Source organism: Seriola aureovittata, chromosome 20 (genome assembly GCF_021018895.1).
Source record: "Seriola aureovittata isolate HTS-2021-v1 ecotype China chromosome 20, ASM2101889v1, whole genome shotgun sequence".
Classification (NCBI taxonomy): domain Eukaryota; kingdom Metazoa; phylum Chordata; class Actinopteri; order Carangiformes; family Carangidae; genus Seriola; species Seriola aureovittata.
The window spans coordinates 460808-488269 of NC_079383.1; the positions used below are offsets into that span (position 1 = coordinate 460808).

The 27462-nt window shown below is 44.9% G+C and overlaps 1 protein-coding gene across 3 annotated transcripts in view; it reads left to right on the forward strand.

Moving 5' to 3' along the window:
- arhgef4 (Rho guanine nucleotide exchange factor (GEF) 4) overlaps window positions 1–27462 on the forward strand; it is a 71510-nt gene that overhangs the window by 3961 nt on the left and 40087 nt on the right. For 2 of the 3 annotated variants that reach the window (XR_008826149.1, XM_056364716.1), the window contains exons 2-3: window positions 770–1042; window positions 1323–1452. Coding sequence is in view for 2 of the 3 variants with exons in the window: in XM_056364716.1 (XP_056220691.1) it covers window positions 770–1042; window positions 1323–1452 (403 nt within the window). In the remaining variant the exon portion in view is untranslated. Of the gene's footprint in view, window positions 1–769; window positions 1043–1322; window positions 1453–6951; window positions 7538–27462 lie in introns of those variants that run through there. The other variant, XM_056364717.1, reaches the window with a different exon arrangement.

Sequence of the window (27462 nt, forward strand, 5' to 3'; positions counted from 1 at the left end):
GGGCACTGCAGTAGTAGAGTCAGAGCGTTACCCATCATCCTTTCTGCCAGTCCTGGGACACAGAGCCAGAGCGGGATAAGCTGAAGGACGACTCCCCCTTGTGGCTCGTGTCCCACCTGATACAAGCAGAATGTAAAGCAGGCAGAGTCACCTGTTGTTCTCTGTTGGTCCAGTCTAACACAAACAGCTGTAACAGCTGTTTTACTTACCTGACACACGTCTGCTGAGAGGTAATAATCACACCTGACACCTGATGTTCACATGGCCTTAAAACAACCTGAACAACACAGATCGTTGGTTCAACCCTCCGATACGACCCAGAGTGTCTCCTGAAGTATTGCCCTCACGACGCAGACATACCGGACCTTGGTTGTCATGGTTACAATTAGAGCTGCACAATTAATCAAAATATAATCTAAATCTCAATATAACCAAAATGAAATATCCAAATCACAGCAGCTGCAGTTTATGTGATGAAGGTAAAACGTGTCTCATTATTGAGCATTGTTAGCATTAGCATTGTTAGCACCATCAGTGTTGTGGAGCTGTCTACAGATCATATTCTCCAGACATAACATTCACACTTCTTGCATATTGTTCAGCCCTACTTACAATAATAAACATTATTGCGCACAGGGTCTTTGTTGCCATGGTTACAACAATAAATGGTCATGGCATTAACATGGTTAAGGTCATGTATAAAAGAAACAACATAACTTTAAAGGGAGGCGTGGTGACTGTGACTAACTGGTTCACTGTGAACTCAAAGGGAGCACAGGTCAGCGGTCGACCTGCCGGACTGTCCAGAGCTAGAAAGCTGATGGAGGCGGAGGGCGAGGGGAAGGCGTCCGTGATTGTTGGAGGGCTGAGGACTGGCTGCTGGGCGGAGGTGGGCGGAGACGTGAGTGACCGGCAGCGACGGAGAAACTGTTTGGACGACCTCTGGATCGAGGAACAAAAGAAATACAAACGTAAACAGGCCAGAGCCATCAGAGGAAGCCTGGGCCAGCTCAACACTCTGATATCTGAAGACCTGGACAAAGTAAGACGCTGCCAAACTCAGATCTTCATCTTCCTCCTCCTCCTCTGCCTCGCTTCTGTTCCTCTGGACAGTCTGTTTCTCTGCGGTGACTGTTTCTCTTGGACGAAGCTGCGTCTCTGTCTGTTTCATGCATGACCTCATCTACTTCCTCTGCTGCCCTTTAACTCATGCATGTCCACTCATCTGTTCTTCTCTTCACACATCACTCAGTTGTGTCCATGTCCAGCTCATCATTAACAGACCAGTGATGACTGAACCTGGTCCTCCTCTGTCCCCACAGACTGATGCTGGAGTCTCCTCAGGACCTGTCGGGGCATTCAGGGGGATGCCCCTCAAGGCCCACTGCTTCTCCCAGAGCACCCCCATCGGTCTGGACTGCCTGGGCTGGAGGAGACGCATCTCCTACACCTGTAAGTACCCTCTGCTTCAGTCTGCTTCATGTCGGATACTGTGTGTGTGTGTGTGTGTGTGTGTGTGTGTGTGTGTGTGTGTGTGTGGTCAGGCTGTGGTGCTGAACTCTCTCAGCAGGGCAGTTTTATCTTCTTCCTTGTTTTGATGTTTGAACTTCAGCAGCTGTGTCCGTGTGCAGGAGCTGTTCACTCCACATTATTTGATTAATTTAAATGGCCAGAAAAAAATATCTTAATTCATTTCATTATTCATAATGACAGAGGTAATGTTTCATACAGAGCAGGTCTAGACTCTTTGATACAGGGTTAGATCAGGTACATGAACCTGATGGACAAACACAATATCTGTGATGTTGCTTCTCCTCCTGTGTCCTGCACAACTTCTTGTTGTAGTTTCATAGTTGTCGTCTTTTTTAATTTGTTTTTCATTCCCTTATGTATGTGTTTTGTCCTGAGGGGCCACTGAGGGGTTTTATTACTTTAACTGCTGCATGTCTATGATCATTCTGTGACTGAGCAGACTGATAATTCACTGAGACCAACTGTTTGATCTGTAGTCAGAATGACTGCAGTTCCTCATTCAGCCTGCAGGCTGCAGCAAGTTCTCACTGAAACTCTGAGCTCAGAGACTCAACCAACAGATACTAACAGGACATCAGATTATTATCGGATTATTATCAGATCAATATCAGATTATTATCAAATCAATATCAGATTATTGTCAGATCAATATCAGATTATTATCAGATCAATATCAGATTATTATCAAATCAATATCAGATTATTGTCAGATCAATATCAGATTATTATCAGATCAGTATCAGATTATTGTCAGATCAATATCAGATTATTGTCAGATCAATATCAGATTATTATCAGATCAATATCAGATTATTATCAGATCAGTATCAGATTATTGTCAGATCAATATCAGATTATTGTCAGATACCAGATTAATATTAGATTAGCATGAGATTATCCTCAGGTTATTCAGAGACACTGTAGTTTTTTTAATTTGACAGACAGGAGAAAGCCTGTCCCCTTGAAACACGTCTGTTCTGTAGGTCATATGACACACCAAAACGATATTGATACCTTTCTTAATATAAACATATTTTTCTATGATTTCTTAATCAACAAGAAAACAAATGTTCTCATACACATCCCTTCAGTTTTTACGACACGCTTCATTGTGTAGTGGATTTCATTTTAAATGGACAAACTGCCGCGTTGCTAGGGATGGGTATCATTAAGATTTTAACAGTACTACTACTCTTACTGATACTGCTGATCGATCCGGTACTTTTACGGTACTATATACTACTATCCTATACTATAATATACATACATAGATGGATATTTGATGGAGCTGGTGAAATAAATGTGCAAGATAATATTTATCTGCTCCAGTACCGATAGCAAAACCGTTAAGGTCGGAGCTTATTGATACTGCGGTCTTGAATAATGTAGCCCCGGGGCCCGTTCAATACCGGGGCTCGGTACCATCCCTACATGTTGCCCTTCAGTCTTCACTCAATAATCAATAATGATAAAGTGAAAACACTTTGCTTTATTTTCTGCAGCCTCTGTGTTCATATTAGAAATAATGTTCACATGTAGAAAGACAGAGAACCAACAGTTTGTCTCCTGTAGTCCATCCTCCAGTTTGACTTTTCAGTGTAATCAGATTACTTCAACCTTCCACTTCAGCTCAGTGTGTGGAATATTTTAAACAGTAAAAAGCGGAAAGATGCACAAGAATCAAGAAAAATAAAATTTGTTCAAATGCATTTCTTGAAACCAGCTGCAGTGTGTTACTAACAGTCTGAATCTCATCCCACTGACGGGTTTATACACTTGTTTAAAGAAAATTACATCTTATTAAGAGGCAGGTTTTTATTTGTCTCCATTAAAATAAAAAAACCTGCAGTAGACACAGTTTGGTTGCTAATGACTTCTGTGTCCGACCGTGAAAACACACCCAACTGAAAATGCTTCTTTCCTGACTGAAAACATTCTTGAACATATTGTGTGTGGGTGTTGTGTTGTAGGTGTTGTGTTGTAGTTGTTGTGTTGTAGTTGTTGTGTTGTAGGTGTTGTGTTGTAGGTGTTGTGTTGTAGTTGTTGTGTTGTGGGTGTTGTGTTGTAGTTGTTGTGTTGTGGGTGTTGTGTTGTAGGTGTTGTGTTGTAGTTGTGTTGTAGGTGTTGTGTTATGTGGTGTTGTAGGTGTTGTGTTGTAGGTGTTGCGTTGTAGTTGTTGTGTTGTGGGTGTTGTGTTGTAGGTGTTGTAGTTGTGTTGTAGGTGTTGTGTTATGTGGTGTTGTAGGTGTTGTGTTGTAGTTGTTGTGTTGTGGGTGTTGTGTTGTAGGTGTTGCGTTGTAGTTGTTGTGTTGTAGGTGTTGTAGTTGTGTTGTAGGTGTTGTAGTTGTAGGTGTTGTGTTATGTGGTGTTGTAGGTGTTGTGTTGTAGTTGTTGTGTTGTAGGTGTTGTAGTTGTAGGTGTTGTGTTATGTGGTGTTGTAGGTGTTGTGTTGTAGTTGTTGTGTTGTGGGTGTTGTGTTGTAGGTGTTACGTTGTAGTTGTTGTGTTGTAGGTGTTGTGTTATGTTGTGTTGTAGGTGTTGTAGTTGTAGGTGTTGTGTTATGTGGTGTTGTAGGTGTTGTGTTGTAGTTGTTGTGTTGTGGGTGTTGTGTTGTAGGTGTTGTGTTGTAGTTGTTGTGTTGTAGGTGTTGTGTTGTAGTTGTGTTGTAGGTGTTGTGTTATGTGGTGTTGTAGGTGTTGTGTTGTAGTTGTTGTGTTGTGGGTGTTGTGTTGTAGGTGTTGTGTTGTAGTTGTTGTGTTGTAGGTGTTGTGTTGTAGTTGTGTTGTAGGTGTTGTGTTGTAGTTGTGTTGTAGGTGTTGTGTTATGTGGTGTTGTAGGTGTTGTGTTGTAGGTGTTGCGTTGTAGTTGTTGTGTTGTGGGTGTTGTGTTGTAGGTGTTGTAGTTGTGTTGTAGGTGTTGTGTTATGTTGTGTTGTAGTTGTAGTGTTGTGGGTGTTGTGTTGTAGGTGTTGCGTTGTAGTTGTTGTGTTGTAGGTGTTGTGTTGTAGTTGTGTTGTAGGTGTTGTGTTGTAGTTTTGTGTTGTAGGTGTTGTAGTTGTTGTTGTGTTGTATGTTGTGTTATGTGGTGTTGTAGGTGTTTGTTGTAGTTGTTGTGTTGTAGGTGTTGTGTTGTAGGTGTTGTGTTGTAGGTGTTGTGTTGTAGTTGTGTTGTAGGTGTTGTGTTATGTGGTGTTGTAGGTGTTGTGTTGTGTTGTGTTTGTGGTGTTGTGTTGTGGTGTTGTGTTGTAGTTGTGTGTTGTGTTGTAGGTTGTTGTGTTGTTGTGTTGTAGTTGTGTTGTAGTTGTGTGTTGTGTTGTAGGTGTGTTGTGTGTTGTGTTGTGTTGTGTTATGTGGTGTTGTAGGTGTTGTGTTGTAGGTTGTGTGTGTGTGTGTGTGTGTGTGTAGGTGTTGTGTTGTAGGTGTTGTGTTGTAGGTTGTTGTGTTGTAGTGTGTTGTAGGTGTTGTGTTATGTTGGTGTTGTAGGTTGTTGTGTTGTAGGTGTTGTGTTGTAGGTGTTGTGTGTTGTGTTGTTGTGTTGTGTGGGTGTTGTGTTGTAGGTGTTGTGTTGTAGGTGTTGTTGTGTTGTAGGTGTTGTGTTGTAGTTGTGTTGTAGTGTGTTGTAGGTGTGTGTTGTAGTTGTGTGTTGTGTTGTAGGTGTTGTGTTGTAGTTGTGTTGTAGGTGTTGTGTTATGTGGTGTTGTAGGTGTTGTGTTGTAGGTGTTGCGTTGTAGTTGTTGTGTTGTGGGTGTTGTGTTGTAGGTGTTGCGTTGTAGTTGTTGTGTTGTAGGTGTTGTGTTGTAGTTGTGTTGTAGGTGTTGTGTTGTGTTGTGTTGTAGGTGTTGTAGTTGCGTTGTGTGTCAGGAACAGTCCTATACACAGTCTCTCAGTCTGACTCCTGCTGTGTTGCCACGCTCCTGCTGCAGTTTCTTCAGTATAATCAGATTGACTGGACTGAATTGAATTGTGAGCTGAATCATAAGTCACATGCAGTTTTGTGAGTGACCGAGTTTGTGACTGAGTGTGTGACAGACACACACACATTAAAGCTCTGATCTTTTTACACAACGCTGTGTATTATCAATCGGATCCCAGCTGAGCAGGTTGATCTGTACAGTGCTGCTGTACATCTCCTCTAATCTCCTTTAAGGTGGTTTCATTAGACTGAATCCCTGAAACAGTCACAAAGTCACCTGTAGAGTCAGGACCTGTCCACCTCAGGTGACACAGCGCCATGGCAACACCGGCCTGAGACTGTATATCAGATATATAACTACAGCTGCATAGAGAGAGGTTAAATGTATGTAATGAACACACTCCTTCAGTGGATGTGTGTGTGCGTGTGTGTGTGTGTGCGTGCGTGCGTACGTGCGTGCGTGTGTGTACGTGTGTGTGTGCGTGTGTGTGCGTGTGCGTGCGTGCGTACGTGTGTGCGTGCATGCGTGCGTGCGTGTGTGTGCTCACTGTGACAGATTTAACAACAGGAAACACATTCAAGTCAAAATGGGATTCAAAGTTTACATGAGAACTGAGTCATTCAGGTGGAAACAGACAGAGAGAGACGCTGTTTCTACAAAGTGATGCTTCATTTTTAATGTTTCAATAATTCCATCTCCTGTTAATGTCAGATGTCAATTTAGTTAGTAATTGATCCGCAGAAATAACGATAATCTGCTGGGTCCATCTTCTCTGATGATACAGTGTGGGAGTGTTTGAAGAAATGGCCTCAGGCTCGTGAAACTCTCATTTTATTGTTTCCTGACATTTTGTAAACCAAACATTTAAGAATACAAATGTCACTGCTCAGTGTGGTCAGATGTCAGATAGAGTTTGCATTATTTTCAATATTTAATATCAGATATCAGAACTACATATTCATAGAAAATCAGATCTCCGTCAGCATCATCCTCCTTTATGATATTCAGGTTGTATTCTGCTGTTATGGTGCAGGCTGTGTATCCTGAATCCTTTCTGCTGCACATGACTGACTCTAACATCAACCTTAGACCATCATTATTTATATTATATGTGTAATGGTCGTGTTGCATCTCCATAACAATATAATGGAGCTCAGTCATTACAGTCGGACTCTGTACAGTGACTCACTGTGGATCATTTGTAAACCAACAGTGTGTGTGTGTGTGTGTGTGTGTGTGTGTGTGTGTGTACAGCGGGGTGGGGTGGGGGGGTGGACAGAGGGGGGAGGAAGGGCTGATTCCTCAAGTCTCCACCTTAATGGATCCTGCACCATTAGTGAGCTGTCCACTCTGTCGCTGGCAGGCAAACGACGTGGTCGACCTGCAGAAACCCCCCTACAGGTCCCCCACTGATGTCAGCCCAGAGAGAGAGAGAGAGAGACAGAGAGAGAGAGAGAGAGAGGAATTGACTGTGTGAGTTAATGTGAGGAAATGAAGCAGTGTGCAAATGGGTAGAGAGAGCCAGAGGAGCAGAGAGGGAGGAGGGAGGAGAACAGCTCTGTTCCAGCTCTCCGGTTGTGTTCATGGGAGGAGGAAGCAGCAAGTTGACAGCTGAAGCTTACCTCAGCGAATAGTGCAGCAGATATCATCCAGGAGGCCACCTCCTCCTCCTCCTCCTCCTCCTGCTGCTGCTCCTCTTCCTCCTCCTCTGCGCTCTCTCCCTGCCGGAGGAATAAACCACCTGCTCAGCCGTTCACCTCCTCTTCCTCTCCACTCACTTCTTCACTGTCCACTTCCACCTCCCCCCATTGTTGCCGTGCATCCGGATTGGGATGCGGACCCAGCAGGGCTCGGAGGGGGGCGTGCCACTACCCGGGGGGAGCTGTGGCAGCAGCGGCAGCTCGGGGCTATCGCCGGGCTCTGACTCAGACGGAGGGAGCCCGACAGGCGGAGGGGTGGACAGCATGGTGGATGGAGGTCTCGGGGTGGGTGGATGTATGGGTGGAGGCGGAGGAGGAGGCAGCTTAGGCGGCACTTTGAGGGGGGTCCTGTCTCGCTATTGGAGCTTGGAGAGTCTGCACTCCACCACAGGTAAGTGAGTCGATGCAGGTCTCCACGTTTCATCACGTTCAGAGTGTTGGAGCATCAACTTCCCTGTGTGACCTCACACACTGTCAGGAGGTTACTGTGTTATCCAGGGTTACATTACAGAGTGTGCGTGTGCGTGCATGTGTGTGTGTGTGTGTGTGTGTGTGTGTGTGTGTGTGTGTGTGTGTGTGTGAGAGTCATGCCAGCCGGTCAGCTGACACCCGCTGTCAGGGAAGGTGGTGTGTTGGTGTGTTGGCTGTTTGGGTGGGCTGGCTGCACGGCTTTCTAGTCATGCAGAAATGGCTTTGCCATCCACAGCGCTGTGTCTTACGGTGTGTGTGTGTGTGTGTGTGTGTGTGTGTGTGTGTGTGTGTGTGTGTGTGTGTGTGTGTGTGTGCTCTTTTGCCAAGGTTGTTCTCATGGTGGCAGAGAAGGAATCAGACCGACCACCCTCAGCTCTCAGAGCTCGGCCCAGAATCATTTCACATTTTTACATATTAGTGCTGATCGCTGTGGATCATTTGTAAACCAACAGTGTGTGTGTGTGTGTGTGTGTGTGTGTGTGGTGTGTGTGTGTGTGTGTGTGTGTGTGTGTGTGTGTGAGAGAGAGAGAAAGTGACAGTAGAGAGAATGAACGACATGCTACAAAGGTTCACTATCAGAGTCTAACCAGCAGCAGTGTGATGATGGTCAGTGTCTGTTTCCTCATCAATATGTAGCTATGACAAATATAAATATTGATTATTGTGTAAAATGTTTGAAAGAAATGCTCATGATGAGTTTCCAGAGCAATAAGTCAAAGATAATAATTTTAATAATAATTAATATCATGTATGAAGATATAAAACAGGCTCTTATGTTTCCAGCTTCTTTAGACTCTGTCATAAAATAACTTGAATAGTTGATGAGATTTTCTTTTTGGTGAACAAAGAAAAAGAAAAACATAACATAGCATAATATGATATAACATAACATAAAATAATATAACATAATATAACATAATATAACATAATACAACATGATATAATATAGCATAATATACGGTGGTGCAGTGGTTAGCGCTGTCGCCTCACAGCAAGAAGGTTCCGGGTTCGAGTCCCGGCTCGGCCGTGGGATCTTTCTGTGTGGAGTTTGCATGTTCTCCCCGTGCCAGTGTGGGTTCTCTCCGGGTTCTCCGGCTTCCTCCCACAGTCCAAAGACATGCAAAATGGGGACTAGGCTAATTGGATACTCTAAATTGACCACGGGTGTGGCTGTGAGTGTGAATGGTTGTCTGTCTCTGTGTTTGCCCTGCGATGGACTGGCGACCTGTCCAGGGCGTCCCCCGCCTCTCGCCCCAAAAGATGCTGGGATAGGCTCCAGCCCCCCCGCGACCCTGCTAGAGGATAAGTGGAAGAAAATGGATGGATAACACAATATAACATAATATAAAATAATGTAACATAATATAATATAGATACTTTATTCATCTTCTAGGGGAAATTTAAGTGTCCAGTAACACAATATTAAAAATAAAGTTAAAAATGAATAATTCCATAGTAGTAATAACATGACATGACGGCATTTACTACTACAGTGTGAAAAAACAAATAACAGCTTTTTGTTATTGCTGTAGATTTATATTGAGACTTGTTTAGGGATAATTGATGAGACTGATGAGCTGCCTGGTTTGTGTTTGGTTGTGTTGAAGGTCCAGTGTCATCAGGCTGCTGGTGGTGTTGTTGTTGTTGTTGTTGTTGTCTTATTGTGTTGTTATGGTGCATCTTGTTTGTGGAGCTTTGAGCCTCATGATTCATATGCATGCTCTCCACTCAGCAGCTCTACCTGTCAGCCTGTTTCCTGTGGCTGTCATGGGACTGTTCTCACTGCAGCATCCTGATGAAGGACCAGAAGAGAGAGAAACTGGTCCTCAGCTCGGGGGGGGGGTCATCATATCATCTTCAGCATGACTCCCTGTTGTTGTTGTTGTTGTGGCTCTGTCAGTCAGGCTGTGTGTGTGTGTGTGTGTATGTTTCTGTGTTAAGCTGTAGTTTGTAACTTGTAAAGGATGGAGTGAGGAGGGGGAGGAGGGGGAGGAGAGGGAGGAGGGGTGAGGATGTGCAGCAGAGTGGGAGGAGGGTCGGATATAGAGCTGCACATTAGCGAGTGTTTGTTGCTCAGTGGGAGGGGAACGAACCAGCATATGTGTTGGCCTGCTGTTGTGTTTACAGACATCACACACACTCACAGGACCTGGTGTGTGTGTGATGTTTATTACAACATGTACAGTATATATAGTGTATAGTGTTATATGGTGTATGGTATCTATAGTGTCTCTGACTCAATGCTGTTTCTTCTTTTTCATACTGGGCAGCTACAGTCTCTGTTTCTCTCACAGGAGTATATGATGTTATATAGGCAGAAAACCTGGAGTGGGGGGGGGGGGGGGTCATCAGAGACTAGTCTTCACATCCTGTGTGATAGTCAACACTGTTGGTGTCATTTAACCTTGATCATCATCTTTCCTGAATCATAAACACGTTGTTCTGAGGGTCGAAACATCAGTCTGAAGTTTGTCCAATCATAGCTGTCTATTGTTGCAAAGGTGTTGCAGGCGTTTTACAGGCTGTTAGATCCAGCTAGGGAAGTCACCATACCAGAAATCGAGTAGTCGATACCAATACCAGTGAAACTCCACGATTCTCAATACCACAGTCAAAAGAACAAAACAATAAATTCCATCTACTTTCTCTTTCACTCCTTTATTGAAAAATAAGAATAAAAAACAAAGAACAAAGAACAGTGGCATGTAGCCTTCAAGAATTTAAAATAAACAAGCATTTTAATACTCTGAGACATAGAAATATGGACATATAATAGATATAACAATAAAATGAAACAACTTTTGACACTGCAAAACAGAACAGTGGCATGTTACCTTCAAGTATTTAAAGTAAACAATACTTTTTATTGCCCAGCATTTAAACTGTGGTTTGGAAAGTGCGAAGGCACCGTTTACAAACGGGCTTTTGCGGGTCTAAAATCCACCTCTCAATTTTGGTTCCTTCGATATCACCAAAAAACGGGTACCGTCATCAGCCTGGACTACCAGAGGTCAATACAACATGATAATGAATGACAGTGTCACTGACCTTGTTGTCTTTGCAGCTGTTGTTCACTTACATTCTCTGTTTTAATGCTACAGCTGTCTTTGCTGTTTCTCCTTCAGAGGAGACAATCTACTTCCTGTTTACACCGGCTCACACATGCTCAGTGTAGGTGATGGTCATGTGATGTGTGTTTTCAGGTGTGTTAACGTGGATGGAGATCATTTCAGTTTTAAAATGAAAACGCATCAGTGTGAGCGGAGCCTGAGCGTTAGTCACAGTTAAGAACAAGATGTTCTGTAGCTCAGTTTGGAGACCTGCTGGTACCTGAAGCTGGATTATTGATTATTATGTTTTGATTTGTGTTGTTGATCTGTTAGTGATGTGGGTTAAAGATGGCGTCGCTGCTCAGTCTGTTCATGAGACAGTCTGATGGTCCAGGTCCTCGGAGGATGACTGTATGACTTTGACCTCGTGTAACGCCACCATCAGGTCAAAGGTCATCCCTGATCAAGACTGTCATGATGAATCTGTAACCTGCATCCTGTAGCTTGACTCAGAGTTCTGAGTTATGACTGTTACTGACTGGATCAGTATCACACATACTGAGTCATTGACCTCGTATCATCACAGTGCTCATGTGAACCTGGTCCATTCAGGACTGAGCTGAAGGATCCTAGTTCAGCAACAGACTGTACAGGTGACTCACCTGGAAACAGTCGGACAGCATCAGTGAACAGCTGTTTATTGTGACGTGAAGAGATTCAGCTGTGTGTTTTATATGTGCACAGTATTTAATCCAAATGGAAACATCGACCAGACACCCAGAGATCAATAAAGTTTATAAGATGAAACATTAGTAGAATCCATCAGAGAATATAATACATCACAGTGATCTATACGTTCATCAATCCAACGTCATGTCTGAAGATCTGGGACACACAGAGCCAGAGGACAGGTGATGGCATCAGCTGCTTTGGGCTCTGCTGGTTCTGCCCTTCGGGGGGGGGGGGGGGGGGCGGGGGGGGCGGGGGGGTTGAGATTCCGCTGATGGAGATTAGAAGAGAAGTTTAATCTGATTTACGTGTTTTTTTTTCTTCTGGAGCAAATGAAAAGTCTGTCCATTTAGAGCTGGAACAGTGACAGGAGGACGTCTGGAACAACACATGCACGCACACACACGCACACACACACACACACACACGCACACACACACACACACGCACACACACACACACACAATGACGCTATAAAGGTCGAGAGTATAAACACGTTTGTGACACACACAAACACTCACACACTCTGTCCCAGTGTCTCTGTGTCTCTGTCTCAGTTTCTGTGTCTCTGTGTCTATTTGTCTCAGTGTCTCTGTCTCAGTGTCTCAGTGTCTCTGTGTCTCTGTCTCAGTGTCTCTGTCTCTGTGTCTCTGTCTCAGTGTCTCTGTCTCTGTGTCTCTGTCTCAGTTTCTGTGTCTCTGTGTCTATTTGTCTCAGTGTCTCTGTCTCAGTGTCTCAATGTCTCTGTGTCAGTGTCTCAATGTCTCTGTGTCTCTGTCTCAGTGTCTCTGTCTCAGTGTCTCTGTCTCAGTGTCTCAGTGTCTCTGTCTCAGTGTCTCAGTGTCTCTGTCTCAGTGTCTCTGTCTCAGTGTCTCAGTGTCTCTGTCTCAGTGTCTCAGTGGGTTCATGTGATCCTGGACTGACTCCATGATGTTGAGGTCAGGACTCTGTGGGGACCACACCATCTGTTGCAGGACTCCTGGTTCTCCTGGTTTTATTTCTGGGTTGTTGTCCAGCTGAGGAAGGAATCTGGGATGTTTCCCTGTTATTTATAATTCCTGAGCTGACAGTGGAGACGTCGAAGACAGTAGAGACAGTGGAGACAGTGGAGACAGTAGAGACGTAGAAGACAGTAGAGACAGTAGAGACAGTAGAAGACAGTAGAGATGTAGAAGACAGTAGAAGACAGTAGAGACAGTAGAGACAGTGGAGACAGTAGAAGACAGTAGAGATGTAGAAGACAGTAGAGACAGTAGAAGACAGTAGAGATGTAGAAGACAGTAGAAGACAGTAGAGACAGTAGAGACAGTGGAGACAGTAGAAGACAGTAGAGATGTAGAAGACAGTGGAGACAGTAGAAGACAGTAGAGATGTAGAAGACAGTAGAGACAGTAGAAGACAGTAGAGACAGTAGAGACAGTAGAAGACAGTAGAGATGTAGAAGACAGTAGAGACAGTAGAAGACAGTAGAGACAGTAGAGACAGTAGAGACAGTAGAGACAGTAGAGCCGCTCCTCGCTCCTCGCTCCTCGCGCCTCGCTCCTCGCTCCTCGCTCCTCGCTCCTCGCTCCTCGCTCCCGGCTCCCCGCTCCTCGCTCCTCGCTCCTCGCTCCTCGCTCCTCGCTCCTCGCTCCTCGCTCCTCGCTCCTGGCTCCTCGCTCCTCGCTCCTCGCTCCTCGCTCCTCGCTCCTCGCTCCTCGCTCCTCGCTCCTCGCTCCTCGCTCCCCGCTCCCGGCTCCCCGCTCCTCGCTCCCCGCTCCTCGCTCCTCGCTCCTGGCTCCTCGCTCCCCGCTCCCGGCTCCCCGCTCCCCGCTCCTCGCTCCCGGCTCCCGGCTCCCCGCTCCTCGCTCCTCGCTCCTCGCTCCTCGCTCCCGGCTCCCCGCTCCCGGCTCCTCGCTCCCGGCTCCTCGCTCCCGGCTCCTGGCTCCTGGCTCCTGGCTCCTCGCTCCTCGCTCCTCGCTCCTGGCTCCTCGCTCCTCGCTCCTCGCTCCTGGCTCCTCGCTCCTCGCTCCTGGCTCCTCGCTCCTCGCTCCTCGCTCCTGGCTCCTCGCTCCTGGCTCCTGGCTCCTGGCTCCTGGCTCCTCGCTCCTGGCTCCTCGCTCCTCGCTCCTCGCTCCTCGCTCCTCGCTCCTCGCTCCTGGCTCCTCGCTCCTGGCTCCTCGCTCCTGGCTCCTCGCTCCTCGCTCCTCGCTCCTCGCTCCTGGCTCCTCGCTCCTGGCTCCTCGCTCCTCGCTCCTCGCTCCTCGCTCCTGGCTCCTCGCTCCTCGCTCCTGGCTCCTCGCTCCTGGCTCCTCGCTCCTCGCTCCTCGCTCCTCGCTCCTCGCTCCTGGCTCCTGGCTCCTCGCTCCTCGCTCCTCGCTCCTGGCTCGTCGCTCCTCGCTCCTCGCTCCTGGCTCCTCGCTCCTCGCTCCTCGCTCCTCGCGCCTCGCTCCTCGCTCCTCGCTCCCTGTAACCTGCTCCCGCTCTGAGTCGGGATCGAACAGTGTACGACCAGTGTAGAAATGCTCTTCAGTATCTGCTCAGGTCAGACTTCAGTCCTGACCCACCTCCTCACTCTCATCCATCTCCCATCATGCATCAGGACACAGCTCTGACCCTGTCCCCTGCTGACTGCCATTACTCATGTCTCCTCCTCCTCCTCTTCCTTCTCTTCCTCTCTTTACTCCTCTTCCTCCTCCTTTTCCGCTTACTCCTCTTCCTCCTCCTTTTCCGCTTACTCTTCTTCCTCCTCCTCCTCTTCTTCCTCTCATCGCCCCAATAACAGTAACATTTGTCAAATCATGCTACAAAGGTCGAGAGTATAAACACGTCTGTGACACACACACACACACACACACACACACACACACACACGCTCTGTCATCCTCTGTGTGGTAAGAAACAGTGAGGGGAGGAGGGAAAGATGTCTGAAAGCATCCATCAGTGAGAACGGGAGGCGTGGGGCTCTGTGGGAAGGAGGCCGCTGTGGAGGAGGCTGTGAGCCCGAGGCGTCTCTACCTCTGAACTCACTGAGCTGAGACGGACAAAGAGAAGAGCTGCCGCTCTCTCCGGAGTCTGTCCGGCACTTTGACGTGTCGCCGGTCTGCGGTGGTCACCTGTTCGGCTCCGGAGTCATTGTCCCTCGGGTGGTCTCTGGTTACCATGGTGACATGAGGTTGCATCATGTCGATAAAAGTTCAAGCATTGACTCAGCAGCACATGTAGCTGACCTGTTCAGACTCCTGCTGCCTCAGTGTCTGTGGGGATCAGCAGAGGAACAACTGCTTGTTGAGTGAAAGCTCTTGGACCTGTGACGTGACGTTTATTTCATTTTATTTAATTATCTTTATTATTATGATTTGTTTTTCAGCAGAAAAGTTTTCTGCCCACATTTTCTTTTTGTTCTTATATTACAAAGATCTGATGAGATCAATAAGATATATATCTATAACACAGAACCCTGGTTAATCCTGGTTTGGTTCTGAGAAAATACTCGTGATACTCTCACTGTCAAAGATCTTAGGTAGCTGTCATGCTCTTCAGTTATAGACGGTCTTCTTGTTAGTTAAACTGATGTAGATAATTAACATTCAGTCTGCTAAAATGAACCTTTGTGCTGTTGTCTAGGTAACAAGCTCTCTGTAAGATGGCGTCTGTACTCTGTCAAAGAAAGAAACTTGACTTCTGTGAGAAAGCTGATTGTTTCATTTTCCCCCCAGTGAAACATCGTCGTCACGTTCAGGGAGATGGTTGTGAATCAGGAACCATTTGCACAAAACATCTTAACTTTTCTAAAGTCTGACACTTAAAGTTGAATTTCTCTATTAAGTTATTTACAGCAGTGAAAGAGATTTTACAGCGATAAAATTCTACAGTTTCCACGGAGACCGTTTGTTTGCTGGCAGTAGCGCTTGTGACAGCGGTGAACATCTCACCTGTATCGTCTCACAGAAGAAGGAAAGTGGAATGATCAATTCATCAATAACTGCTGATCAAATCTATAGAGTAAAATCAATAAATGCATTCCTCTGGTTGAGGCTCCATCAGGTTCTAACTCTTGTTGGGACGTTCCTCCTCTTCATCTCTCACCATGAACTCAGACATGTTGAGTTCAGAGACGATCAGAGGAACCTGAAGGTTTCTCTTTAGTTCGGTCTCTAAGGTCTTTTACAGTTTAATGACTTTAAGTGTTTCCTTAAGTATCAGACTGAGATCAGGAGAAACCTTAAATACTTAAGTGAATATATTAAGGAATCCTTAGGAGAAGACTTAAGGATGTTCTCTGCAACAGATTTTATTATTTCTGTTTTATTTTATTTTTATGTTATTTGTATTTTATTTTAAGGAAATCTTAACTTAAGGTGTTTGTGCAGCTGTCAGAGCTGCAGGTCAGGAACAGACTAACGATCACAGATCATTGGGTATTGATTATTTGTCACTTCAGGTACTAAAGAGATCCAGGTTCTGTACTGGATCTGAACTTGAGGTTCTGTTGAACCACTCAAAGGACCAATGAGAATTGTTATTGTAAATCATTTTCCCTCCAGTTTCTGAGGATGATAAATATGAGGTGAAGCTGAGGTGAAGCAGGACGACCTGAAAGTGTGGGAGCCGTTAATTCTGCTAACGGCAGTGTTGTCTCCACACAGCCATGACATCATGGCTGGTGATGATGTCATCAGCTGAAGTGAGAGGTCTCTCCACAGATCAATAGTCTGCACTGATTCTTCTTTCCCTGCTGATCAATGACATCAGTGTGTTTGTGTTTCTGTACATCATTAAGAGTCATTTGTTGGAGGTGAAACCATCAGGTTCATCAATAATAATAATAACAATTATAGCAATAATAACAATAATAACAGTAATAATAATATATGTTTACGTCTTGTAGTTCCTTCTGTGTTGGCATGGGGACATGTTGACCACGCCCGTGTGAGGTCCATGACGAGCACGTGTTAGAGCCCCCCCCCCCCCCCCCCCCAACACAAAGAGGACTTTCTAATGATGTCAACAGAATCATTTATTAACATATGATCTGTATTCACATTTAGATAAAAACTGAAACAGACCAAAGATTAAAAGAAAGTAAACTTCAGGAAATTAATGGAAATTAATGGAAAAGAGAGAAATCAATATCAAACCATATTTTTGCATCAACATCAACATGTTTATATTCAGTAGATCTACCAGTGCTGCAGTGCCCCCTCCCCCCATGGTTTCACATTTAAAACCGGCTCCACCTCGACTGCCTGCAAAAGTAAAACAATCCACTGATGCATCAGAACAATTTAATAACGTCAGGCTGGTGACGTTAGGTAGCAGCAGGTTTTCATTTGACATCACACTGGCTGCTGAGGATCAATTCTGATAATAAATGATAATCAGTTAATGGAGAATGTATCTGGACACGATGTTTCTCCTCTGGTCTGAATGAGTGAGGAGGAGGCTTTAAACCTCAGTGAGGTCGTCTCTGTCAGGACACTGTCGTCCTGAAGGAACAGAGCATCAGCTGTTTCAGTGGATGTTTCAGCAGAAGCTTGTTCAGCCTTTATGACAGAGGAGGAAGAGGAGGAAGAGGAGTGATGTTGTTCTGGAGCAGCAGGCTCCTCAGAGGGAGGAGGTCGGGCGGGTCGATGGGTCAACAACTTTAACGTGGGAGACTGTTGTTTGTTTCCTGTTTCCAAGAGTCAACACTGATTCTCTTCAACCATGAAAATGAGGATTACATAACCTCAACCACTGAGTTACTATTGTTACCATGGCGATGAAGAGCCCAACCTTTAAAAGGAGTCAATTTAACCCAACCAGCTGGTTTGTGTGAGTCAATCTGAGCAAACCTTCACCACAGTGATGTCAGATCACAACACGATCATTTCTTCCTGCAGGTACTGAAGAGTAGTGGAGGGTGGAGACAGATGTCCTGCTGACGGCTGATCAGCTGTTTTACTTGTCCTGTTGATGTAGACGATCTGTGATTACGAAAAAAACATTTCAGACAGCAGCATATCAGACCATTGTTGCCATGGTTACTATAGTAACGGTCATGGCTTGGTTAGGTTTAGGAAAGATGGTGATTTGGGTTAAAATAAGTAGTTCCTCAACATCAGACGATCTCTGTTGTCATGGTTACAATAATAACGAACGGTCATGGACAATAGAAACAACATGGAAATCGAACACACGGTTCTCCTGTGTCACATTCATCCATCCACCTCCTCCTCCTGACGTGGACTCTGCCTCTCTTTATGCTACGTCACCGACACTTTCCCCGCTGCTCCTGTCATCATAGGTGTCGCCTAGCAACAAAACCTAACTGTGATGTCATAATAACCTGTTGCACAGACGACCTGTGAGCTCGTTTTCCCCATCAGCCTCAGCTGCATTCTGTTTAGTCCTAATTAGCTAACCTTAGCATGCTAACACATCATACCTACTGAAATCCGAACGTTAACATGCTAATGTTAGCATGTAGCACAGCCTTGTGGAGCTGCTAGCGTGGCAGCAGTCTTAGTGTTGTTGTGAGTGTGTTGACATGGTAACCATTCTTAATTAGAACACACATACATGTGATTGTTGATTATTAAATCATTAATGATCCTTGATAGAAAATTATCAAAGAGATTTATGTTAATACAAAAGTATAAATGCTGAGCAGCGTTTAGTGTGATGTCATGATGTCATCATGACAGTGTCTTTGTTTCATAATGAGACTCCTGTGTGTTTACAACAGAAACATCATGTGATCTGTTTCTGACCTTCAGAGGATGATTTCCTCCAGCAGCCTCATGTGTCTGATACAACATGAAGGAGCTTGATTTGTCCTTCAGAGTGTCCTGCTGCTCCACTACCACACGGCTAACATCATGTCTGTCTCTGTTGGAGACAGGCGGATAGTGAGAAGTCTCACGCCTTTAAATAGATTTCCTCTGATGGAGGGGCACAACCCCCCCGGGCTGAGAGCTGAGCCTGAAAATCTCATCCTCCCTCACTGCTGCCTTGTTGCCTCTACACCAGTCACCGGTGGGGAGGGCGGAGCAGGGGGGGCAGGTCTGACAGAGGTTGTGATGGTAATGTCCTCCTCTCTGGGAGGCTGGGAGTTAAATTAAAGTTTGACAGATGTCTCCAGCTGCTGCTGCATCACCTCAGATCAGATGGAGCTGTCTCAGTCCCACCTGATTCACATGAAGACTTCTGCTCCGTCACTGTCCCTTTACTTTTGTCCAGCTTCTACCTGCCTCCATCACAACGCAGGTGATGAGAAGTTAGTTTCAAAAGTCAGCAGCATCATCTCTTCCCAGTGTCCCTGTTGTTGTGAGGGTGTTTAACTCTCTCTGTCTCATCGTGGATCCACTGGGACGTTTGTTAGAGCTCAGAACCTCCTCCAGTATCTGGTCACATGGTCCCTGAACATGACAGTGATTGGTCAGGATGTTGAACTGAGCGAGACACAACATGAGCGTCTCTGTGTTACTTCCATGAGCTCATAAAGACAATATCTGCAGGATAACGAGCTGTAGTTTGTTTTGTGGTGACTCCACTGGACCACAGTTCTGACCTGATCAGTGTTTCTCAGACTTTGTCAGACTCAGAGTTTTAATTATAAACTTCCTTCATCAGTTTTCTGTTGTGTTCGTTATGTCGGAGGTTTATTTGATTTTCTTTTAATTGACTGGCTCCATGATCTTGTCTGTTTGATAGTGAAATATAGCTCAGTCTCAGAGCAGCTAACAGCTAGCTTCATCACAGTTCATTTCCAATGTCACACTGATCATTTTAGATGTAAATCATGAAACATATACATCATACGCAGATCCCTCTGTAGTGATTGGGGTCTGATTTATTTCCATGTTTATAGATTGGGGTGATCAGCCCCTGGGCCAGACATGAGGAGAGACGCCAGCGCTCAGCAGCTCAGGGCTGCTTTTCTACAGCATTTCTTTTCTGATGCAATCTGTTGATTTAGAGCTTTTAGTTTGTCTGTTAACTCTCTTTGTGTAATTGGGTAATTCATGGATTTTGGTTATTCTTGATGGCTGATTCTTTGTTTTAATTCAGTTTGATTCAGGTTCAGGGCTTCAGGTGGGATACTTTTGTAGAGGTCTTTAGAATAGTTTTCCCACATGTCTCCGTCTTGTATTGCTAATTGTTGTGGCTTTGTAGTTTCTAAACTGTTGAGCATGTCCCAGAACTGACCCTGGTCTCCTGTCTTCAGTCTCCTGCAGTGTTGGTTGGTGTGGTGGAGTGGTCTGTTTGTGCTGCTCTACAGTTTCAAAGTACTCATGTCCTAGTGTTGGCTTGTGTTGGTGTCTGTGTCTTAGATTTGACAGCTATCCTCAGTGTTTTCTCATTACATTCACTGTCAAACCATTTCTTTTAGAAGGTTTTTGTCTCCTGTTTCGATGGTGGTGTTTCTTTCCTTTTACAAGCTTTATATTTCCAGACTGCTGTTTCCATGTCCTCTGTCCTCAGCCTCCTGGTCCTCAGACCCGTCTCAGTCCTGATGTCGCGCCTTCAGGTCCAGCTGCAGGTCCTATAGATAGATCGTGGACTCTGGTTTCTCGTCTCGGGACAGAGAGAGAGTGACTGCGTACAGATCGATGTCGGTGTAACTTTCAGATATTGAATGTTTTCCTTCCTGGCAGACACATGAGCAGCTCCTGGTCTGTTCTGTCTCAGCCTGTCTGGGATGTGGTCTACCTGTCCCTGCTCAGTCTGTTCTACCTGTTATTAGTGACGATCACTTTGAGCTCGAAACCTTTGGACCCTGATCTGATCCCGTACTTCTCAGAGACGTTGGTGTTGATCTGTGAACGTAGGAGTAATATTGTGAGAGATGAAAAAAGAGAAATTGAAATCCTGCCTCACACCTTTACTCACCTGTCCAATCACTATATTAAACAGACTGTTGACTTAGTGAAGTCATAAACCAGCTGCAGTCGTCCCAGGTCGCCACTCAGATGTGCTGCTGCTGTTCTGATGAGGATTTCATTTGAAGCTTCCTGGTGTCTTTACTGTTTGTTACTTCACTGCAGGAATAAAAAGGAGATTAGATATCACCAGGAGCAGACTGGACGGGATGTCACTTTCAGCTGGGTCTGGGTTTATACTGGACTGAAACATCCAAACTGGTTCATCAGAGAACCTGGTCTGTGGAGTTAAAGACTAAACTCTGTCTTCTCCTGAGAGTTTTCTGTCTGGCGCCTGAAGACGGCAGACTGAGAATGTTTGGTATGTGAGATAAGAGGCTGGTCCACTCAGACTCCAGAGGATCACACCTCCTGAAAAGATCCAGAGTCACTGACAGTCCTGAGGTCTCCCTATCACTGTGATGTCTTATCAGTGTGTTATTGATAGACCTGTCAGTAAGGATGCACGTCGCCTCTGTGATGTCACCAACAGGTTTCTGAAGCTCAGAGTGAGCTGCTCCACCGTCGCCATCTTGGCAGTGTCTGACTCCGCCCCTAACTTCCAGCTAATCCAAACATGGTCAAAGAAAAATTAGCTCTAGAGACCAAAACAGTTTTTGTACCAGGCTGTAAACATGTTTATTTCTGCTGTAAAGTTGGACATTTTAACATGAGAGTCTATGTGGACTGACTCACTGTTGGAGCCAGACTCTAGTGGTCGTTAGAGGAACTGCAGGTTGATATTTGGCCACAAGGAGCTGACTCCTCCTCATCCTGTGTAAACAGTTTTCTTCTTCTATGGCTCTGAAGGAGCTTACACTGATGATGTCATAGCGATGTCATCAAGGTCATCTCCTGGAGCCTGGGATGTGTCTGAAGTCACTCACTCTGGACATGTAGATTCCACTTATATAACATTACACACTGGGAGTGATAGATGATCCCTAGTGATTCACCAGGGACTAAAATCACGAGAGGCTGGAGCTGCTGCTGTGTCTCAGGTCTGACTGTGTCTCAGGTCTGACTGTGTCTCAGGTCTGACTGTGTCTCAGATCTGGATCAGGTCTGACTGTGTCTCAGGTCTGACTGTGTCTCAGGTCTGGATCAGGTCTGACTGTGTGTCTGACTGTGTCTCAGGTCTGGATCAGGTCTGACTGTGTGTCTGACTGTATCTCGGGTCTGACTGTGTCTCAGGTCTGACTGTGTCTCAGGTCTGACTGTGTCTCAGATCTGACTGTGTCTCAGATCTGACTGTGTCTCAGGTCTGACTGTGTCTCAGGTCTGGATCAGGTCCGACTGTGTCTCAGATCTGACTGTGTCTCAGGTCTGGATCAGGTCCGACTGTGTCTCAGGTCTGACTGTGTCTCAGGTCTGACTGTGTCTCAGGTCTGGATCAGATCTGACTGTGTCTCAGGTCTGGATCAGGTCTGACTGTGTGTCTGACTGTGTGTCTGACTGTATCTCGGGTCTGACTGTGTCTCAGGTCTGGATCAGGTCCGACTGTGTCTCAGGTCTGACTGTGTCTCAGGTCTGACTGTGTCTCAGGTCTGGATCAGGTCCGACTGTGTCTCAGATCTGACTGTGTCTCAGGTCTGGATCAGATCTGACTGTGTGTCTGACTGTATCTCGGGTCTGACTGTGTCTCAGGTCTGGATCAGGTCCGACTGTGTCTCAGGTCTGGATCAGATCTGACTGTGTGTCTGACTGTGTCTCAGGTCTGGATCAGGTCCGACTGTGTCTCAGATCTGACTGTGTCTCAGGTCTGGATCAGGTCCGACTGTGTCTCAGGTCTGACTGTGTCTCAGGTCTGACTGTGTCTCAGGTCTGACTGTGTCTCAGGTCTGGATCAGGTCCGACTGTGTCTCAGGTCTGACTGTGTCTCAGGTCTGGATCAGGTCCGACTGTGTCTCAGATCTGACTGTGTCTCAGGTCTGGATCAGGTCCGACTGTGTCTCAGATCTGACTGTGTCTCAGGTCTGGATCAGATCTGACTGTGTGTCTGACTGTGTCTCAGGTCTGACTGTGTCTCAGGTCTGACTGTGTCTCAGGTCTGGATCAGATCTGACTGTGTGTCTGACTGTATCTCGGGTCTGACTGTGTCTCAGGTCTGACTGTCTCTATATTGTCACATGGCTTCATTGAGGCGTGACAGAAACACCTGCAGATGTTAGTGATATTGACGCCAGGTGAGAGAGGAAGGGTCACGTGTCATGTTTTCATATATATAATATATACATGTTTCTGTCTGTCTTTGTTTCTCTGCAGCGTCTCATTAATGTGACAGTTGCACCTCAGTCCTGTGGAAATGAGTTTAGACTATAAGACAAACTTAAACTTGTATTTCTGGATATGTTTCACGTTATAAGAAGAGACATGAGGTCATGAGACGATCAGTGAGTCGAGGCAGATCTTCCTCATTTAGAATAAAATATCTCAGGTCACACAGAAATATTATAAAAGATCTGTCTCTAAATAAACTGATGTTTTTGTCCCAGGTGTTTGTGGAGCTGTGTGCAGTCATGTGATCTGCAGGATGCAGCTGAGTTGTTCTGAAGTCAGTGGTTCCTCATCAGGAACATGGAGACAGAGAACTGTTCTGTTAGAACCTTCAGAGACAGGATAGAGGGATGATCAGGATCCACCACAGAGAGAGAGAGAGAGAGACACATGTTACATATCTCTCTCTCTCTCTCTCTGTTTCCTGTCTTTATCTCAATTTGAATTTCAATTCAACAGACTTTATTGGCAACACAATTACAATCATTCAATGGACTTAAATTATCAAAGAAAAAAACATTTCAATAACAATATAATAAAAAGCAATATAATTATAATATAATATATAATATGTCAATATTAATCTCCACTGTCACTGTTAAATAATGATATTTAATTAAGTCTCATTGCTTCATCTCCACTCTGCCTCATGAAGGAGAGACAGTGTGTTTGAACATGTTCCAGATTCCTGGAAAGAGCGGGAGTCTTCCTCTCCTCTTCTCCTCCTCCTCTCCTCCTCCGTCCTTCATCTGCCCATCCCCCTTTCACTTACTCCCCCCACCCCCCCCTCCTTTTCTCTGATGATGATGCAAGGTGTGCAGCAGCAGGAGGGGGAGGTTTGTACAGACCTGCAGAGAGGGGAGGGGTGTGTGTGTGTGTGTGTGTGTCCTTGTACTGTTACACACTCACTTCCATACACTGCCCATGTATGGCTGTAAACACAGAGCACAGCTCCGCCTGGCACTTCCTTGCACGCACTCTACCCCCCCCCCCCCACTGTCGTCCTCTTCGCTCGCTCAGAGCGGAGTCCTCATCACAGAGGATCAGTCATGTCAGCAGAGTGTGTGTGGCACAGTGAACCTCCATGATGGACTCCTGTAGTTTGTTCCTCCTGATTGTCACTCTGACAGCTTCCAGTTTGCTCTCTGCTCACCTGTCCATGTGACAGGTGTGTCTGGAGTTCAGTGTGTTCTGTGCATGTGTGTAGTTATGTTGTGTTGTTGTTTTCAGATTGTCGGTCCGTGTCATTCAGTGACACCTTGACACCTTGACTCAAGGATGACCTGATTAGATATTGGTGGTCAAAGGTCAAAGGTCACTGTGACCTCCCAAAGCACCATTTTGGACATAACATTCATTCTTTCATTAACCCATTCATACCGGATGCTGCGTAGTGCAGCATTGTTGATTCCTCGTCATTTTCATGATATATTCATACATATTTTACATATTTATATGCTGCATGCGTCATGAAAATGACAAGGAATCTACAATGCTGCGCTACGCAGCAGCCGACGGGAGACTCAATGCTGCGCTACGTCGCAACCAGCGGGAGACTCAATGTTGCGCTACGTCGCAACCAGCGGGAGACTCAATGTTGCGCTACGCAGCATCCGGTATAAATGGGTTAATTATGACACAGTTTAACTCAAATGAAGTGATTCGAAAGGTCAAAGGTGAACTTCACTGTGACATCATAATGTTCTGGTCATAATTCAACGCTGCGGGAAGAGACACTGTGACCTTGTTTCCTGTACGTTGACTGGTTGGCAGAGGAAACAACAGGAGGAGGTGATTGTAGTTTTATTCTAATTTAGGTTTAATGATAATATTGATGATAATATTCATTATCAGGGTAACAGACAGCTGTGACACGGAGTGAGATGAGTGGTAGGTGACTGATCAGCTGATGTGATCTGACCTCAGCAGGATGGATGTGAACGTGTTGTGTAGTAATTAGACCTCAGACAGAATAATTGATGAGGAGTTTTCAATAATTGTAAATCTACAAACTTGTAATCACATGATTTCCTGCAGTTTAATCAGATCAAATACAATCATCCAGGTTCTAAAAGAATATCTTCACTGACCTCACACTGACAGACTGGGCCTGGATGAGCCCCACATTTTGGCCGTTTTCTAATGTTAACTTCCTGAATCAGTCAGCTGGGCCTCCAATGAGCCTTCTGATTGGACGGAGTATAAACGAGCCAATCAACTTCATCGTGAAGTGTTGTAAGGTAATGTCATTCACTGGCTGTAATTATCTCCTCTCTGCCCACTTAATCCCAGTACACACACACGCATGCACGCACGCACACACACACACACACACACACACACACACACACACACACACACACACACACACACACCAGCAGAGAGGTTAATCTGTGTGTGGATGAATCCTCTGCACTCAGATAACTGGGCCAGTGTTGTCACCAGGTCTAAACCTCCAACCTGCCACATGCTGCACTCATCCTCTTCATTATCCACCATCATTATAAGAGTACAGTTAATCCTTACACACACACACACACACACACACACACACACACACACACAGCTGCTTCACCTCTGTGCTCCCACCCTAGCTCGTCTCCCTTTAGTCTCTCTGTTAGAAAACAACACCTGACATTAAACATGTGCATCATTTATATCTATGATAAGAACAGTTTACTCACCAGTCACTGCTGAGATCTGGAAACAGCTTCACTACAACAGTCAGACAAGACAGTAAAACAACAGTCAGACAGGTTAATATGTATATATACAGTATATATATATATATATATATATATATATATATATATATACTATTGGCCTCCGGTCTATATGTTGTTGAGTTGTGTTCATCATCACAAATGTTTCCATCAATTCTCAAACCAGAGAAATCTGTGACTTTAATCATGGTGACGTTTCATCGGTCGCCTGTTGATGACATCATATCCTCTATGATCATGTGTCAGTGTGTTTGTCTGACAGAAACTCAACATTGACTTTTATCTAGTTTTAAGTCACAGACACTTTTTGCACCTCGGTGGTTTTCAGCTCGTTGTTTGAAGCAGATGATTTTAGTCGTGGGACGTCTGGATCTGAAGTTCTTAGAGGAACAAGCTGCTCAGCTCCAGCTGCTGGAGACGTCCTGTCCTGTGTCTCTGAAGAGCGTCGCTGAATCTTGATGTTTAACATCAAAATGCTTTATTCAGTGTTTCTACTGGTTTTAATCCCCCGGTGTGTTTGTTGTGGAGAGGAGGACACCTCTGTGGATCATTCAGCTGCTGGTAAAAACCTGCTGAACCACTGACCCTGAAGGAATCCAGACTGATGGCAAAAACTCCCATGATCCCATGCGTCTTTTATTATTGTTTTTGTTGAGAGACCGTGAGCTGCAGGCGTTACGTTTAAAGAGGATTTACAATTAAAAAAACAGAGCGAAATGTTTTTCTCTTCGGCAAGACATATGGAAAAAATATGTGACTCAGAAGTTCATGTTATTATGAGATGTAATGCAGGCTGTGATTCTGTAGGTGTGCACACGGATGCAGATGCATTATCTGGATGTGCAGCGATAATGAGCTCAGTAATATTCCCCCAGTTTATACTTGTTTTGGAGGGAGGGGTTCAGATACAAACTGTGTTTTAATATTCAGTTCTATATGTTCTCCGACTTTGTTTGCAGCTAAACATATAAATATGATATAATGAATATATGTATGAGGGTGTAAACGACAGAAAATGAGGCAGAATAGAAGAAGTTCAGGACACACAGCTACAGACTGAAGCTTTAAAGACTCGGAGATGTTGGTTAAGATCAGGTAGAGAGGCTTCCTCAGGAGGGCTGCGTGTCTGTCTGTCTCCCTTGTGCCTCTTCTTTTAGGGAAATTTATTGGTGATATTAACATCTCACACGTTTACAGTAGAGCATCTTTTCTTTCACTGTGCACGCTGTGTCGTTCAGTGCAACATGACGGTGTTAGCTTCTAGTTTATAACCTTCAAGATAAACAAATGTCAAAGTGTTTTCACTCCGTAATCCAGGATTTTTCAGAAACATCAGACGTGTCAGTGTCAGGTGTGTTGCTAGGTAAATAATGTCAATCATACTGTCAGGAAAAAATCTGTTTTTTTACATGTGCAAATAGTGACACACTAGTTTTTGTTGTGTAAACACGTGTATGTATTTATACTAATGCAAGTTAGATTATTCACCCAACTACCCAGTGACCTCATTCAGCAACAGCCAATCAGGATTCAGGTGATAAGAGACAGGAAGTGTTCTATTTGTCCTATTTAAAGGCACCTGGTGGAGTTTCTGTTTACATTTAGTATATCAGTGTGTGTCAGTGTGTGTCGGTGAGACTGAACAGACGTGTTGCTTCTCCCTCCTCTTCAACAGAAACATGTCTCATTTTTCCTCTAACTGTAATCACAGCAGCCTCCAGCCACTGTCTGCTCTCAGAGGTCAGAGGTCAGAGTAGGTCAGCTCATGTTTACACTGATGCAGATCAGCCACTGATGGTGTAGAGCACAGTATGAAAACAGGCCCTAACATGGAGATTATAGTTCAGGGTTCCCACAAGTATTGAAATATATGTACATATGAAGTAAAGTCATATATGTTCATATGTGTATATAAAGCCTATGTTTGTATGGTTTCTATTATAGACATGTTACATAAAGATTTATCCATCCCAAAGAATGTCAATATATGTTGATATTATACATACAAATATAAAAAATGTATGTTTAAAATTCATAAGAAATTAATAAGAATTTCATATATAAACAAATAGAATTTAAATAAGTCTCTTGTTTTGATAAAGTTGCATTTTACCATGTGTATTTCATAAATGTTAGATACTTATATCTTCATATGTATGTGATAACAATAGATCCCCTTAT